We start from the raw sequence: 16,291 nt of genomic DNA on the forward strand, positions 1-16,291 counted from the left end.
TTGGTGTGCACTCACGGGGGATGGGGGTAGCGGGAACGTGACCATCACCAGGCCTCAGATCCCCAGGCCCAGAGCAGATTGGAAGGTGGGGGTGAACGTGTGTGTGTGTGTGTGTGTGTGTGTGTGTGTGTGTGTGTGTATCTGTGTCTGTGTGTCTGAGCGTGTAAGCGTGCACGGGCTCTCCCCCTGCTCTGTGCTGGGGGAAGGGCTGTGAGGTTTGGTGCCCTCAAAATTAGACCTTGCAAATGGCGCCTCCCCTTTTCCATAAATGTAGTCTACCTCCACTGTGGAATGGCTTCCGCCTCAGTCCTCTTCGAGGCAGAGCCACTCAGCTTGATTGGTACTGCTTCCGCTGGGGCATCTTTGGTTTGGTTTTTTTTTTTTTTTTGCCTGTCTTTTCACTTTCCCATCAAGTGATGTCCTCATCTCTCCTTGTTAGTCTTGTCACTGTGTGAGTAGTGTCTAATGGCTTTTATTTTTCTCCTCTGACAATCCATGTGCTTTCCACGGGAGCATTTAGTCCACTTATATTTAATGTAATTGCTCCTCTCTCCGCCTTCACATCCACCGTCTTCCTGTCTGCCTCCCATTTGTCCCGCCTGGTATATTTTCTGCTGGCTCTCCTCTCCTGCCTCCTTCTGCACCAGTGGCCTTGGCTTATCCCTTGTTAGTTATGCATTCTTTTATTATTCTTTTAGTCATCATCAGAGACTATAACATGCGTATTGGGCTTATTGGTGTCTACTTCGGATTAGCAAAGTTACCATTCCTCCAGCAGCTCCATTTTCCCCCCCTCCCAACTTAAATGCATTGCCAGGAGTTTTAACTCCCTCTTTATCATCACCATTATTATTGTCATCATCATCATTATTACATTATTGTAGTTGTGTGGTCCTGCCCACATTCTAACCTCCCTGTGCCCCTCACCCCAGGGGAGGTGGCAAAGTCTGCTTTGTTTCCCAGCTCTGTGCTGCCATCACCAGAGACCCTGGGTCTCCTTCTCCTATCTGCTCCTGTCCCCTCCGCTACCTGCCTATTGCTTTTTTTTTTTCCCTCCAGTTGATCGTGGGGGTCTGAACTCAGGGCCTAGACATTGTCCCTGAGCTCTTTTGCTCAAGGCTAGCACTCTACCACTTGGAGCTACAGCACCACTTCCAGTTTTCTGGTGGTTTATTAGACATAAGAGTCTCATGGATTTTCCTCCTGGAGCTGGCTTTGAACTGTGATGCTCAGGTCTCAGCCTCCTGAGTAGCCAGGATGACAGATGTGAGCCACTGGTGCCTGGCCTGTTTCCTTTTTAACACCTTGCTACCAGAGTTGTGTAGTATTTGGTTTAGCTTCTCTTCTTGAGCTCCAAAGGATTCATGTGAATTAGCCCAGCTGCCTTTGCACAAGTGTCCCCTGTCACCTGCACTCTCCAGAGAGTTCTTCCCCCCGGACCCCCTTTTCTTGGCAGTTCCATTAGTGTCTGTGAAGTGTACATGACCCCCACGATCATGCAATCTCTCTCATCTCCCTCTCACCATGGGTACCATCCAGGGCTCAGGCTCATTGTCCCTGTCCAACACAGAACGAATGGAAGGGAAGGACGCAGGAAACAGGGTTAGAAGCCAGGAGCTTCAGGTGGGAGCTGAAGTGGGGGAGAGGCAGCCAGGCAGACTCCAGGGGGGAGTTCCACCCACAGAGGGAGGCAGGAAGAGGGGGATGGGGAGGCGAGGCCAGGGGAAACTGAGGAAAAGCCTCTTAGCTATTGGAGCCTTGGTATAAGCCCCCAACCTGGACTCCTGGCTGGGAGAGCCACCATGTGCCTCCTGCTTCTGAGGAGGGGAGGGAAAAGAGGGAGGGAGGAGGGAGGGGATGGGAAGGGGGAAGAGAGCACTCACTCTGGGTATAAGAGAGTGAGTAGTGAGCCCCCCCTGTTGGCTTGTGGGGGTCCTCTTATTTGGTGGCATCTGGTTGGGTTTATCCCCTCACCCCACGAAGAGGGGACTCAGAATCCTCCAGACCTTTGCTTTCTCAGAGCTGCTCTCTCTACTTTCTCTGGGGCGGGGGCTACAGGCTCCATGGTCTCTACCTCTTCCCCAGGTCCCCAGGACGAGGTGGGGGGGGAAATGTCACCTCCACCAGTCACTGTGCCTCCCTGTGCTGCCCCCTCCCCGTCACCACCCCCAGTCCTCACAGAAGATCCAATATCCTGTGGTGCCCAGTCTCTGTCCCCAAGCCTTGGCAGCAACCTCCCCCAGGGGAGGGGCTGCGGCACTGTACAGGAGGAGGAGAGGGGCAGCGGCCATGTGCAATACAAAACATTGGCACTTGGGGCTGTCGGGGAATGATGGACCAGAAGCTGCCCTCTTAAATACAGAGCCGCACTCCTGGATTGGGCCTCAGCCCCAGAGTCCACATTCCTGCAGCGTGAAGAACATTAGGTCAAAGTCTAGCATCTCCAAACATACCAGTCAGCGTCCTGACCGTGAGCCCAGCGAGTGACAGGAATTCAGATGGGCTCAGGTAACGGAGTCACTCACTGCCTCTCAAGTCCCGCGCAGCCTCGGGCACGGTGGGATCCAGGTGCATAGGCCGTATCGCCCGGAGGCTGTCTCAAGACCAGTGCTTCTGAGATTTGGACTTGCACGAGAATTACTGGCAAAGCCAAGGAAAACTCCATTGGATCCAAGCCCCAGACCTTGGGACCCAGTGGGCCCAAGTGGAGCATGAACACTGACAATACCCTAAGATGCTCACAGGGGCTCCTGGCTTTTCTGACCCTGAAATGCAAAGGGAGCTGCATGTCCACCCACCATCAGCGGTGCATCTCCTCCATGGCCGTGGCCCGAGCGTCTCTGGGCCCTTCCACCTGCTTGGTAACTCCAGAGGGAAAGGACAGTCCTTTCCTAATCGTGCTAAGGTGGACCGTGAGCTCCCTGGCCTCCGTGGCAAAGCAGCACGTGTGGTGTGGGAAACAGGGCGGTGACCACGTGACCTAAGTCAGCCTCCCAGTCCTGGCTTCAGAGGCCAGGATTCCAGGCACCTGGACAGAGACCCCAAACAGTGGCCAGCCAGGCAGAGTGGCCACCTACCCCCGCCCAGCCAGTGCCCGTGACGGGGTGGCACCACCCCATGGCTCACAGTGACAGTTCCGTAGTCACAATCCTGCCTCAGCCTTCCTAGTGCAGCGTGGCAGGCCTGTACTCCCCTGCCCAGCTTCATGCAGCTTTGCGGGAGATGCCAGAAACCTCATTTTATCCCAATTTTCAGGTGGATTTCTTCTTTTTTTTTTTTTAAAGCTTGGGGTTGCCTAGCAACTATGAGGCTCTGAGTTCAAACCCCAGTAAGGCCTCCCCCCAGAAAAGAAAAGAATAAAAGTCACACAATAGGCAGTGTCCCTCAGCACTCAGATTTCACATCGGGCAACCTCGGGGAGCCCTGGCATGTGGTAAGGCATGTGAGTCGAGTCGGAGCTTTGGAGATCAGAGGTGGGGAGAGGGGCGGCTCATCCCGCGGACTTGCGACCTCATCTTCTTAGTGACCCACCTTGTATTCATGGTAAATGTTCCCGATTGTCAGACAGAAGAAAGCCAAGCACTAGGAAAGCAAAGCGCAGTGCACTTAGGAGAAGAGGGATGGTTCACCACCAGAAAAGAGCAGTTGGGGATAAATTAAAATGTGCAATTTGGCGGTAGCTGGTGGCTCAAATTCACGGCGTGCATAAATCCGCCATTCTGCCCATCTGCAGGGAAAATCAATCCACCATTCCTGTCGCGAGGCCAGCGCTCGCCCGCCCGAGTGAGGAACGAGGGCGTCAGAAAGAGTTAACAGGCCACTCCGCAGGAATGCGCGCCGTGGGGGGAAGCAGGCTGGCGAGGGGGTCTGGGAATCCGGGGGTGGGGACAGCGCTGGGCCCAAGCCGCAGAGCTGACCTTCACTCCGAGAAAGGGTGATTTCATTTGGAAGCACATCATCTTAGCATATTATAACTCAGCACACGCAGCCCCCTGGCTATTGCCTGCCTGGCAGAGGATGCCCCCCACCCCCTACACACAAGAAAGATGCATACAGGGGAGATGGCTTGTCTGTGGTCCTTTCTGAAAAGGGCTGAGTGCTGGGCCCATGGCCAAGGACAGAGCGTCCCCCTCTCCTCTGGGGCCCCAGGCTTCCCTGGTCATCTCAGGACTACTGTCCCTGCCCAGCTGGGGCCCACTGTGTCCCCCCAGAGAGAGGTCCCTGGCTCTGCAGATCAGCCGGAGAAAGGCCAGGGTCAGCTCATCGCTCTTTTGGGGAGCTGGTTTTTTATAAGTTGTTACGTGTGGGAAATGGGAAGGAGCTCATGAATTTCAGATTCTGCTCATCCTGGCGCCACTGAGCCTCCCTCCCTCCCTCCCTCTTCTCCCTCCCCCCCTCCCTCCACCATTAGAGCCATGCCAAGGGTGCGGGGCACCCGCTGTCTTTAGCGGAGGTCGCCCGTGCTCGGGTGCTGCTGTGCGAGGTGCAGCTGCTACAGGCAGATGTGTGTTCTACATGCTTACGAGTGCTCACAGGTCAAGTCTGGAAGGAAAGCCATTTCCCATCTTTCTGTTCGGCAAAAATGATTATGACAGGTGCAGAAATGGATCAGGAAGCAGTGTGTGGGATTCATGACAGAGTGGAGGCTTTTAGGCCTTTGGGGACCCCTGGCTCCAGGCCCCAGGAAGCGCCCCACCCTCATGGCTGGCCATTCTCTCTCGTACCCTGTGGACCACCATTTCAATCCTTCTCGCCCCGGGACCTTGGCACCTGCTGTCCCCAAGGCCCAGAGTAGCCGATACTCACAGGGTTCCATGTGCTTCCACTCCCACATCCTCTTCTCGGCTGGCACAGCCGTGTCTCCCCCACCCCCACCCTCACCCCCTATCTGTCTCTGCCCAGGACTGTGCAGTAAGTGAGGGCCAGGGCCGGGCCACTCCTTTCAACACCTCAGGGCCCCGTGCTCAGAGCAGCATTGCTCAGTTGTCCCCTCCCTCCCCCAGGGTTGTGATGTATTTGTATTTGTCCTCCAGGCACTCTGTGATGTGAGCCACAGCCCGGCCACAGGGCCCCTTCCCCCCGCCCCCCGCACCTGCCACACAAGCCTTGTTTCTACCATTGAGCCACACCCCAGCCCCCAGTTTGCATTGGCTATTTGCAAAATATTCCCCTGGCAGACTGGGAGGCCATCCTCCTATGGTGCTTCCCTCCATCCCTGGGGATGACAGCTGCCCACGGTGGAGCCCAGCCATTGGCTGACCTTGAACTTAGATCTCTCAATCTCTTTCCCCCAGGTAGCTAGACCCCAGGTCTGACCCTCCCCTCCACCCCCTTGCATTCCTGATAGACTTCTTTATAGCTCAGAGGCACCGGCCAGGGCATCCTTCCATCTAGAACAGCCCTCCAGGGTCTTGGTCTTCCTGGGTCCTGATGTTGTCATTCCAGAAGGCTCTGCGTCCTTGCATACCATCGTCATGGGCTAGAGGACACTGTCCAAAGGGAAAGCCTCCTGTTTGCTCCCCCAGGGCCTGGCAGCCGGCGGGAGAGGCCCCTGTCCGCCACCCGCAAAGCAGTGTGCACAGCGGAGGACTGCCAGGAGGAGGCGTCGGCTGTACTGCGAGCCATCCAGGTGGAGAACGCCGCCCTGCAGCAGGCCTTCCTGGGCAGGAAGGCCGAGCCCCCCCGCAGCCCTCTGCAGGTGCGTGCACCCAGGCCGGGGAGCCAGGAAGTCCGGGCCTGCAGCCTCGTCCCCGTCACACCTGTCATGTTCCTTCCCATGCTCCCATCACCCAGGCCCCGGCCTGCAGAGGTGACCCGGGAGGTGCGGAGAAGGCCCAGCGGGCCCCTCGATCCTCTTCTGAGAGCACACAGGGGAGCCTGGCGCCCACCTCGCACCCGGACCAAGGGCCAGTGAAGTCCTGTGCCACATGCGCTGTGCCCTGCCATCTCCGTGTGCATTCCTTCAGTGTTTCTTCATGCGTCCCAGCTGGCCCTGGGGCCGCTGTGTGTCCAAATCATTCTGCCCCTTCACAGGCAGGCAGACCAGGGCTGGAGCGGTTTGTCCAAGGTTACAAGCTTGGTAATTTTCTTTTTTTTTCCCCCCAAGCTCCAATATTGGGGTTTGAACTCAGAGCCTCCCTGGCCTTTCTGCTCAAGGCTGAGGCTCTACCCCTTGAGCCATGCCTCTAGCCCTTTTTTGCTTTAGTTATTATTTTTTTTAGGTAGGGCCTCACAGTGTATGTGTGGCCTGGTCTGGACTCACAATCTTCCCAAGTAGCTGGGATGACAGCACGTCTCACAGCACCCAGCTCCCGAAGGGCGGTCCTCTGACCTAGGTTTCACACGCTTTCTCCTCCTCAGCTGCCTCGCCCTACCCCAGTGACCACAGCTCAGGAGCTGGCCAGGGCAGCTGGAGGCGCCCAAGCCACCAGCCACAGCGACACCATCGGCCTCCTGGGAAGCAGGTACCCACCCCTGGGGGCTCCATGCCTGTGGAGGGCAGCAGGGCAGGGCCGCGGGCAGGCAGTGTCTGGTGGCTCCTTTGCTTTGCTTCCCTTGTTCACTGGACATGCCCTCCCTCTTTAAGGCAAATAGCCCCTTCATGCTGGACCCCAGGCCACTTCAGGCTTCCATGCAGGGTAGCAAACTGGCTCCCCCACGGCCCTGGGGCACAGTGACCCTGAACGGCTCTTTGAACTCATTTATCTCTAGTGTAGAGTGGTCAGACGTAACACCTGCCCATTCACATCTAGCCTCAAGCTGAAGGGTCTCCAGACTTTCCTATCAAAAATAGACACCCCCCCCCCTTTTCCTGGTCTTCAGGGAACATTCGTCTTCAGAGTCATGCCCCAGCTGGGCCAGTAGGCCCGCGCTTCTCTTGGCACACAGGCACTCTGCCAGTAGCAGGCTTGCTGCGCACCAAGAGACCCTGGTCTGAGGCTACAGTAGTCTAGAAAGGTGGGGGGCTGCTTTCCCTCAGGATGGAGGAGGAATTTACTAACCAGTAGGGGAGCCCTCCAGGCCTGCATCCACCCCAGGGGAAACTCCTGTTTACAACGTGTCAAGAACTTAAGTAGTCATGAAGCAGCGCCAGCCATTTCCACGGAGCCCAAGTGGAAACCGTACGTTCCCTGCACACGGCTGCCGACGTGAATAAGGGCGCACCATCCCCAGGGCCTGGGTAGATTAACAGCTCTGTAAAAAAGTGTAAAAGCTATTCTTAGCCGACAGGTCATACAAAAACTGGCCCCAGGCTGGGTTTGGCTTCCATTTTGTCATCTCCCTGCTCTGGCTGTGCTCTGGTCTCATCGCTTAATTATGCAGCTGTTGGTTGGTTATCTAGGGAGTTGGTCCTGGGGCATAAACTCAGGACCGGGGCGCTGTCCCCGAGCTTTTTCACTCAAGGCTAGCGCTCTACCACTTGAGCCACAGCTCCATTTTTGGCATTTGGGTGGCCCATTGGAGGTAAGAGACAGACTGGCTTTGAACGGTGATCCTCAGATTCCCAGCCTCCTAAGTAGCTAGGGTTCCAGGCATGAGCCACCAGCGCCTGGCTGTGCACCAGTTTCTAAAGTGAGGGGCCGGGTGTCTGGCCTCTCAGAGCTGTGTGCCGGCACGGTCTCCCACTTCTCCCGGGGGTGAAGAGCCAGCCAGCAACCTCAGAAGGCCATGTTCTCCTTTGTGAGTTGTTTGTTGCTACCTTTTGCCAAAGCCAAATCTCATTTCAGGCAACCACAGAAGCTTCTGGAAGTCCTGCAGGCTGTTGACAGTGACGCTGCCCCTCTGCCCAAGGCTTCAGCAGCAACAGAGGAGCAAGTGCTGGTCCCCCAGGTAAGGGCTAATCCCAGGGGTACCCAGGTATACGTAGTAGCGGGAGGGGAGGGGAGAGGGCCTTGGGGCACAATGTCTCCACCTCCTGGCTTACACGGGGATGGGCACACAGTGCGGTAATGGAAGCAGAGAAAGAAAGCTGCCAGCCAGAAGTTTCTACAGAGCCAACCTGTGTGAGCAAGAGGAAACATAAATAGTGCATACATAAGCCCATACCAAAAAACAAGTCCAACACTACCCACTTTCAAGAAATGCAAATTATAGCTGAGTGGGGCAATAGTGCATACCTATAATCTCAGCCACCTTGGAAGTGGAGATCAGAAGGGTCATGGCTCAAGATCAGCCTAGGCAAAAAGAAAAATTAGGCCCCCATGTCAACAAATAAGGCAGGCATGGTGTTGCTGGTATGTAGTCCCAGCTACTTGGGAAGCATAGGTAGGATGGTCAACAGTCTTGAGGGCAGCTCAGGCAAACATCTGTCTGAAAAATGACTAAAGCAAAAAGGGCTGGGGCATGGCTCAAGGTAGAGCACCTATCTACCTAGCAAGGACAAAGCCTTGAGTTTAAACCCTAGAACCACTAAGGAAAAAGAGAGGGAGAGAGGAAGGGAAGGAAGGGAGGGGGGAGGGAGAGAGGAAGAAAGAAAGATGGAAGGAAGGAAGGAAGGAAGGAAGGAAGGAAGGAAGGAAGGAAGGAAGGAAGGAAGGAAGGAAGGAAGGACGGACAGACTAGAGTAACTTTAGTGTCTTCTCTGGTATCTGCCTCAGCAAGTTACTTTTGGCGATGACCTCTAGCATTGTCAAGGTCACAGGGAAGCTGGGCAGGTGGCACACTGGCTGGCAGCCGCAGCGCAGGATAGAGCGCCCTTGAAGCAGCATGGCTGAGTCCTGAAGACCTTAGAAAGACATAGGTGTACCAGGCCAACGGCCCGCTGCCTCAGCCTGGATTCTACACACGGCTGTGGATATGGAGAGGCCCTGGGCAGATAACAGAGCTTGTAAGGGAACGGTGCCACACCAGCACACACCATGTGAGAGGACAGAAGGATCGATTGCTAAGAGGATTAGACAGATAGGAAATACAAAGCAAATAAAGCTAACTGTAAATGGCAATATTAATTGTTATTGACTCAGTACGCTTGCCAGGGCTGTGTGAGCATGTGCCTGGAGCCGGGACATGAGCTCCAACGAAGGCAACCACAGGCCAGGTTTGGTAGATCATGACTGTAATCCCACCTACTTGACAGTGTTAGGGAGGATCATGGGTTAAGGCTTATCTAGGCACATCAGTTGGTATGCTCTATTCCAAGCTGGGGTGCATGACCCGCCCTGAGATACTCCATCTTGGTGGCTGAGGAAAGAGGGGGGATTGGATGACTCTCCTGGAAGATCACTAGGTGGTGTTGGTCAGAGCAGGCCAGCACCAGGGTCCTGTCATTCCCAGAGGGCAGCACCATGCCAAGGCCCCGCCCTGGCTGGCCAGTCTTCAGTGAGTCCACTCCCGGACTTGCTCTGTTTAGAAATGTGCTCTGGAGTCTGCATGGGATGTGGAGGGAGGGGGGCGGCGGGCGGTGCTCCCCTCCCACAGTGGGGATCTGAAGGGATGCAGTGCTCCAGCTGGGAGCACCGTGGAGCTGCTCAGCCCCTCCCCTGCCGCCGTGGAGCCATCACCGCTTCCACACACAGACCCATGCCGGGAGCCTTCACACGTCTCGCTGGCTATTAATTAAAAACCTAAGTGGGGAACAGTTGCTGTTCATTTTCCCGGCTCCCTGCTCACAAGCAGATTTTCAATGCTAATTAACAGAGGGCCATCACCAGGGGATGCACCATCTTAGAGTGATTCCTGGTGACCTGCGCTCGCTCGCTCACAGCCCTGAGGGCCTGCAGGGAGCCAGGGCCCGGGCCCGCTGCTCCCGATGCCATCTGCACAGTCCTCCCGGAGCAGCTGGCCTGCCCAGGAAGCAGGCTGCCGTCAGAACCGGCCCGGGAAGCCTGCCGCCAGTAGCTCACGCCTGTCACCCTAACTACTCAGAAGCCGAGTGCTGAGGATTGTGGTTCAAAGCCAGCTCCGGCAGTGAAGTCTACAGGCTCTGATCTCTAGTTAACCAGGAAAACAAAAAGCTCAAAGTGGAGGTGTGACTCAAGTGGTAGAGTGCCAGCCTTGAGTGCCCAGGCCCTGAGTTCAAGCTGATGTGTATGCGTGCATGCACACACACACACACACACACACACACACACACACACACACACACACACACAGAGCTAAGTACATGGGATGGAGCAGAGCCTTGGATTAGGCACAGGCCAGGCACACAGGGACTTTGTCAGTGCTGGCCTCTTGCTCAGGGTGGGAATTGTTGCCCATGGCACTTCCCTTCCTGACCAGGCGGAGGGTGCCAGGCTGTCTTACAGCACACAGACAGCCAGAGCAGCAGATGTGTGTGGCACACGTGGGGTGCGGGCAGGGCTGGCTTCTGCCTCCCGCAGATGGATGGTGCCTTCAGTCCTCCCATGGGCCCTCGGGCCCATGCCTAGGGCCTCATTTTAATTTAATCACCCTGTTAAAAGCCCTGCCCCCCAACAGTTCCCTGTGTTCCGTACATTCAGGCTTCACCATGTGAGTTAGGGGGACCCGGCATGGCCTGTCACCCCCGCCGCTGGGGTGGGACAGGTGGCTGGGAACGCAATGCCAGATGCCTGTCAGGTCAGCTCCAAGGCTTCTCAGGAGATCTTTGCTCTCATGTTTTTATTTTATTGTAGTGTTGAGGTTGAAACTCAGAGCCCCGTGTGTGTTGAGGTTGAAACTCAGAGCCCCGCGTGTGCTAGGCAAGCTCTCCACGTGGATGCCCCCCAAAGCCCCCCCCCCGCCCAGTTACTATGTATACATTCATTTAATATATAAAGGAAAGTGTGTGTGTGTGTGTGTGTGTGTGTGTGTGTACACTGGCACTGGAACTCAAACTCAGGACCTTGCTTGGCTTTTTCTGCTCAAGGCTGATACTCTACTGCTTGAGCCACAGCTCTCTACTTCCAGATTTTTGCTGGTTAATTGTAGATAAGAGTCCCGCAAATGGGTCTTCCCGGCTGACTTCGAACCTCAATCCTTGGATCTCAGCCTCCGTAGTAGGTGTGAGCCACCTGGTTCTGGCTAAGATTGCTTTTTACAAGCTTCTCAGTAGCCATAGGTGGCAAGGGGTTTCTGTCTTGGTGGTTCTGTGGTTTGAACTCAGGCCTTTGGGCTTGCTACACAGGAGCTGTGCTATTGGAGCTGGGGAGCTCTTTTTGTTTTCGGTTTTTGTTGTTGCTGTTTTGTTGGTTGTGGGGCTTGAACTCAGGGCCTAGGCATTTTTCCTGAGCTTTTTTGTGCTTAAGACTAGTGCAGCACCACTTTGAGCTCCAGCTCCACTTCTGCTTTTAGTTGTTTTTGTTTGTTTGTGTTTTTTTTTGTTTGTTTGTGTTTTTTTGGCCAGTCCTGGGGCTTGGACTCAGGGCCTGAGCACTGTCCCTGGCTTCTTCCCGCTCAAGGCTAGCACTCTGCCACTTGAGCCACAGCGCCACTTCTGGCCGTTTTCTGTATATGTGGTGCTGGGGAATCGAACCCAGGGCCTCATGTATACGAGGCAAGCTCTCTTGCCACTAGGCCATATCCCCAGCCCCTGCTTTTAGTTATTTTTAAGACAAGGTCTCATTGCTGTTTGTTCTGGGACCTCTATCCTCCTGTCTCTGCCTCCCACATAGCTGGGAGGACAAGTGCACTCTCTCCACACCCAGCTCTATTGGTTGAGAGGGGGTTGTTTTTGCCTGGACTAGCCTCAACCCATATTCCTGGTCCCCATCTCCCAAGCAACAGGGAGTAGAGGCACACGCTACCATACCTGATGGCTGGTGCTTTTCTTAGCTTATTGTGCTGATCTTGGGCCCATCTCTCCTTCATCCTGGGGTGTGTTTTCCTCTTCAGGACACCAGGAGCGAGAGAAGAGAGGAGATGAAGGATGCCGTCCGTGTGACCCTGGAGATCCTGTCCACATGGGGTGGCGGGTCCCAGGTGGGGCTCACGGAGGTCGAGTTCTTTGACCTCAGCGGCACAAGGCTGTATGTGTCCCCTCAGGATGTGGATCTGCAGAATGTGGAGTCACCCGGCGAGCTGGGCAGCCTGGTCAGCAGGAACTCGGCTGTGAGTGGAAGGCACCCTGTTGGGTTCTGGACTGGGGGTTCTAGAGCGGCTTCCTCTGCCCACGTGGGGTTCATGCCAGGGTGCAGTGCAGGGAGGCACAGGGGCCTCCAATGCCCCCAAGCTTTCTCCAGACTCCGACACCCGCTTTGATCGACCAGGCATGGGTCCCCATGGTCAGTACCCTCATTCTGAGGATAAAGAAGGGCACGGGCATGGTCAAGGCCCCAAGGCTGGCATGAGTGTGCGCTCAGCAGAACTGGCCGCCTGCCCTTTCTGTACCTGAGGGGGACCCGTACTGGGGCTTCAAGTCGTGGCCTTGTGTTCTCACTTGGCCTTTTCACACAAGTCTGGTGCTCTGCCACTTGAGCCATCCCTCCATATCCAGCTTTTTGGTGGTTTAATTGGAGATATATGTGTGTGTGTCATGGACTTTCCTGCCTGGGCTAGCTTTGAGCCACAGTCCTCAAATCTCAGCCTCCTGAGTAGCTAGGATGACAGGCATGAGCCACCAGCACCCGGCTTGGGTTCTAGAAGTATCCAAAGGGAGAAAACTGGAGCCAAGAAGTCCTCAATGTGGCTTGATGCCGCCCACCTCCAGTAACCATGCGGCAGAGCTCCCACCCCATCATGGCTTCTGGTTGTGGTGCTGGCAGCCCTGGCCACTCCCGCCCTGGGCAGGAAGCTGCGATCCTGCGCCTCCACACTTTGAAACCCTGAAAGGAATGAGACAGACTCCACGGCTGAGTGCCCTGGCCCCAGTCCCAAGCAAAGCTGGAGCCAGCTTCTTCTCTGTGGGAGAATTTAAAAATTCAACAGGCTTTGACAAAAGGAAATCCAATGCTCTTCTTGCCAGGTTAATCCAAGAGCAGGCACCGGCGAGCTTTGCTTCCCCCCCTCTTCCCCGTTGTCTCTCCCGCCCTCAGCACACTCCTCAAAGCTGATTAAGTTGATTAAAATGAAGCCCGCTGCATTTTGAATTCCAGCGGGTTGGCAGATCACCCTATGGGGCAGCTTTATGCAGGGGACCAGAAGAGCCATCTGTCCTCCGCCCGGAGACACAACACTGGAGCCCCTGTGGGTTGTCTGCAGGAAGAGGCAGTGGTGTGTCTGATGGCTCCCCTCTCCCGCTGGCCTTGCAGAGCAAGAAGGACCCCGCGAGGTGGACCTGTCCCTTCCACCCGCCACTCCAGCTTGGGTTCCTGATCCGCAACACACAGCAGCTGCCAGACTTGGGGTTGGCAGAGATGAAGGTCTGGAACTACTGGACAGCAGATGGGGTGAGTAGCCAGCTGGGACCCATCGATTGATTGATCGATTGGCCGATGAGCACTCAAGGATTTCTTCTCTTTTTCTTTACTTTTCTGTTTTCTTTTTGGTGCCAGTCCTGAGGCTTGATCTCAGGGCCTTACACTCTCTCCTAGCTGTTTCACTCCAAGCTGGTGCTCTACCACTTGAACCACAGCTCCACTTCTGACTTTTTTTTGTCGGTCATGGGGCTTGGACTCTGGGCCTGGGTGCTATCCCTGAGCTCTTCAGCTCAAGGTTCTACCACTTTGAGCCACAGCACCACTTCCAGTTTTTTTGGTAGTTTACTGGAGATAAGAGTCTCGCAGACTTTCTTGCCTGGACTGGCTTTGAACTGTGATCCTCAGATCTTGAGTAGCTAGGATTACAGGCATGAGCCATAACACCCAGTAAACTGAACAGTTTCTAAGAGCCAGACTCCCCAAGGTCACAGTAGATTCTGCAGTCATCCCACTGATATGGCTGGCTGGGGCAGCTGTCAGGTACCAGCTCACCTTGTCAGAGCCCACAGAGAGGAGCCAGCAGCTCCCAAGGTTGGGTGGGGGGGCGGCGGGGAGTGCCCTGGCTGTCCCCCCACTTGCAGGGAATTTAGAAACAGACACAGGGAGAGAAAAGATATACATCTCCAAGCCAAGGAAAGCAGAAGGCCAGCCTGGACTGTGCCTCCCCGGCACAGAAAATAAGCCGAATGCCACGGGGAGCCTCAGGTGTGGCCGTGCCTCATGGACAGCCCGTGTGGGTGGAGTGCTTAGAGCCCCAGGCCCACGACACACAGGGTATGGGGTGGGGGTGCTGGGGCCCGCGGGGCCACTGCTTATGTAAGGCACAGCCATCTGTTGGCAGAATTTACTGGGGGCAGAAAAGCGCAAGCAAATACAGCTGTACGTTGATTTGATTTAATATTCTCCAGAGAATGTTATTACTGTGTGTTTTGGAGGAGATAAAATGTTGAGTTTATAGGAAATATAGCTCAGTCGACGCGGCTTGTTAATGCGGTGTGTTGTGCATGGGAATCCGAGGAAGGAAAAGTTAAATGGGAAAGGTAATCCAACCAAGCCTTATTTAAGGAAGGAGGAAAAGAAGGTACTAGAAAAAGAGAAGGCTATTTGGTTGAAAATGGGGAGACTACTAAATCCTTGGGTAACATTTCTGGGCCCCTTAGACGGCCAGGTAATTGCGAGTGTCCCTGGGACCATGGACCCAGGAGGCGGGGTAAGGACAGGAGGCCACACCTGGGCCATCTCTGCAGGTGACTCCTGTAGACCAGGCCTGTGCGAGCCCCTGTGGGCGCTCCGTGTGGACCTGTGGTGTGAGCAGGTAATAGGGGAAGACATCTCATTCCACCCCACCCCAAAGCCTCACAAGGGCTCCCCAGAAAGGCTAGATCTCTCCTTGAGGAGCAACCTGGAGTGCTAGCCCCAGATGCTTCTAGAACCTTCCTTCTAGGTTACCTAGGCTCACTGTGATTGGCCAACAGTGGCTGCTTCTGGCTCCAGAGGAGAGGCAGAACAGATACCAGAACCTTTCAAGTTCCCCCATGAAGCCGCCAGAGGGTGGGGAAGGGCAGGGTTGGGAGTTCATGAGGTCTGTGGGAGGAGCTCACCCAGGACAAGACTGGGGACCAGCCAGGCCTGAGTATAGGCAGCCATTTAACCCTGAGTAGAATGGCCAGCCGTGTGACAGAAGGCACAGGCTTACTTTTTTATTTTATTTTATTTTATTTTATTTTATTTTATTTTATTTTATTTTTTGTTGGTCCTGGGGCTTGAACTCAGGGCCTGGGCACTGTCCTTGAACCTCTTTGTGCTCAAGGCTAGCACTCTACCATTTGAGCCACAGTGCCATATCCCTCTTCTTCCGAGTAGTTTATTGGAGGTAAGAGTTTCATGGACTGTTGAACTGCAGTCCTCAGATCTCAGCCTCCTGAGTAGCTAGGATGGCAGGCATGAGCCATTGGCACTCAGCTCAGGCTTTATGTTGACCTTGAAGGATTGTTCCAGGACTGCATGGGGCAGTGCAGTATTTTAGTTTTTGACGTGGAATCCCCAGTACATATTCCTCACCAGAAATCCCTCCCAGGTGGTTGTCAGGCCAATCTCCCCATAGGTGGATCTCAGTGCTGCTGGACAAGGCCGGCATCACCCCTTCCCTGTGACTCCCCCTACCCCACCCCCACTTCGGCTCCCAGCCCTGGACCACTCCTAGCCAGACCTTCAGGGGAGCATCGGGCAGCAGAGGCCAGCTGGAGGCCAGATGAGGGAGGCCAGCTGGTCATGGAAGGGAGGCCAGATGTCTTATTGGGAAGCTAGACATATACCTCACAACAGCGCTGGATAGGCAGGCCATTCCCTGCCTCACACCTCGGTAAATGAGTGCCTCTGCCCTGCCAGAGGTTGTCGGGGGCTGGTTTTGCAGAAGTAGTCACTGACAGCTGCCTGTACTGGCCTTGAATAGTTATTTCTTGATGAAGTCCCAGCACATGCTCACCCTGTGCTCCACTAAACCAAGCATGTATACACACACACACACACACACACACACACACACACACACACACACACACACACACACACACACACCAGCGCTTTGCCATCAGCATGCCTGGCCCCAGCAAATAGTAGCCTGCCGTGCTGCAATTAGATGATTGAAGCCCAGTTCCCGTGTGGCAGGCTTGGCGGCCTTCATGCTAAGTTGTTGTGCACACCTCATGTGGTGTGCATTCACCTTTGTGCAGGAGGGCTCAGGGGCCAGCCAAAGATGAGGACGTCGCTGGGGTCTCCGATCCCCAGGCTGAGCAGATCAGAAGCCAGAAGAGAGTAGAGAGGCCCTGAGAGAAAATGTGCCGCTTTTTGGTACGAGGGCTTGAACTTAGGGCCTAGTGCTGTTTGGTCAAGTCTTGGTGCTCTACCACTTGAGCCACAACTCTACTTCTGGCTTTTTGGTAGTTCATTGGAGATACAGCTCAGGAACGTTCCTGCCT

General features: G+C 55.1%; 1 protein-coding gene across 5 annotated transcripts in view; it reads left to right on the forward strand.

Annotated features, from left to right (window-relative positions):
• LOC125340637 (katanin interacting protein) overlaps window positions 1–16,291 on the forward strand; it is a 109,918-nt gene that overhangs the window by 67,580 nt on the left and 26,047 nt on the right. For all 5 annotated transcript variants that reach the window (XM_048332381.1, XM_048332382.1, XM_048332386.1 and 2 more), the window contains 5 exons: window positions 5,526–5,698; window positions 6,361–6,464; window positions 7,728–7,830; window positions 11,791–12,006; window positions 13,146–13,283. In XM_048332381.1, the coding sequence (XP_048188338.1) occupies window positions 5,526–5,698; window positions 6,361–6,464; window positions 7,728–7,830; window positions 11,791–12,006; window positions 13,146–13,283 (734 nt within the window). The remainder of the gene's footprint in view (window positions 1–5,525; window positions 5,699–6,360; window positions 6,465–7,727; window positions 7,831–11,790; window positions 12,007–13,145; window positions 13,284–16,291) is intronic.

This window comes from Perognathus longimembris, chromosome 23 (assembly GCF_023159225.1).
Source record: "Perognathus longimembris pacificus isolate PPM17 chromosome 23, ASM2315922v1, whole genome shotgun sequence".
Lineage (NCBI taxonomy): Eukaryota > Metazoa > Chordata > Mammalia > Rodentia > Heteromyidae > Perognathus > Perognathus longimembris.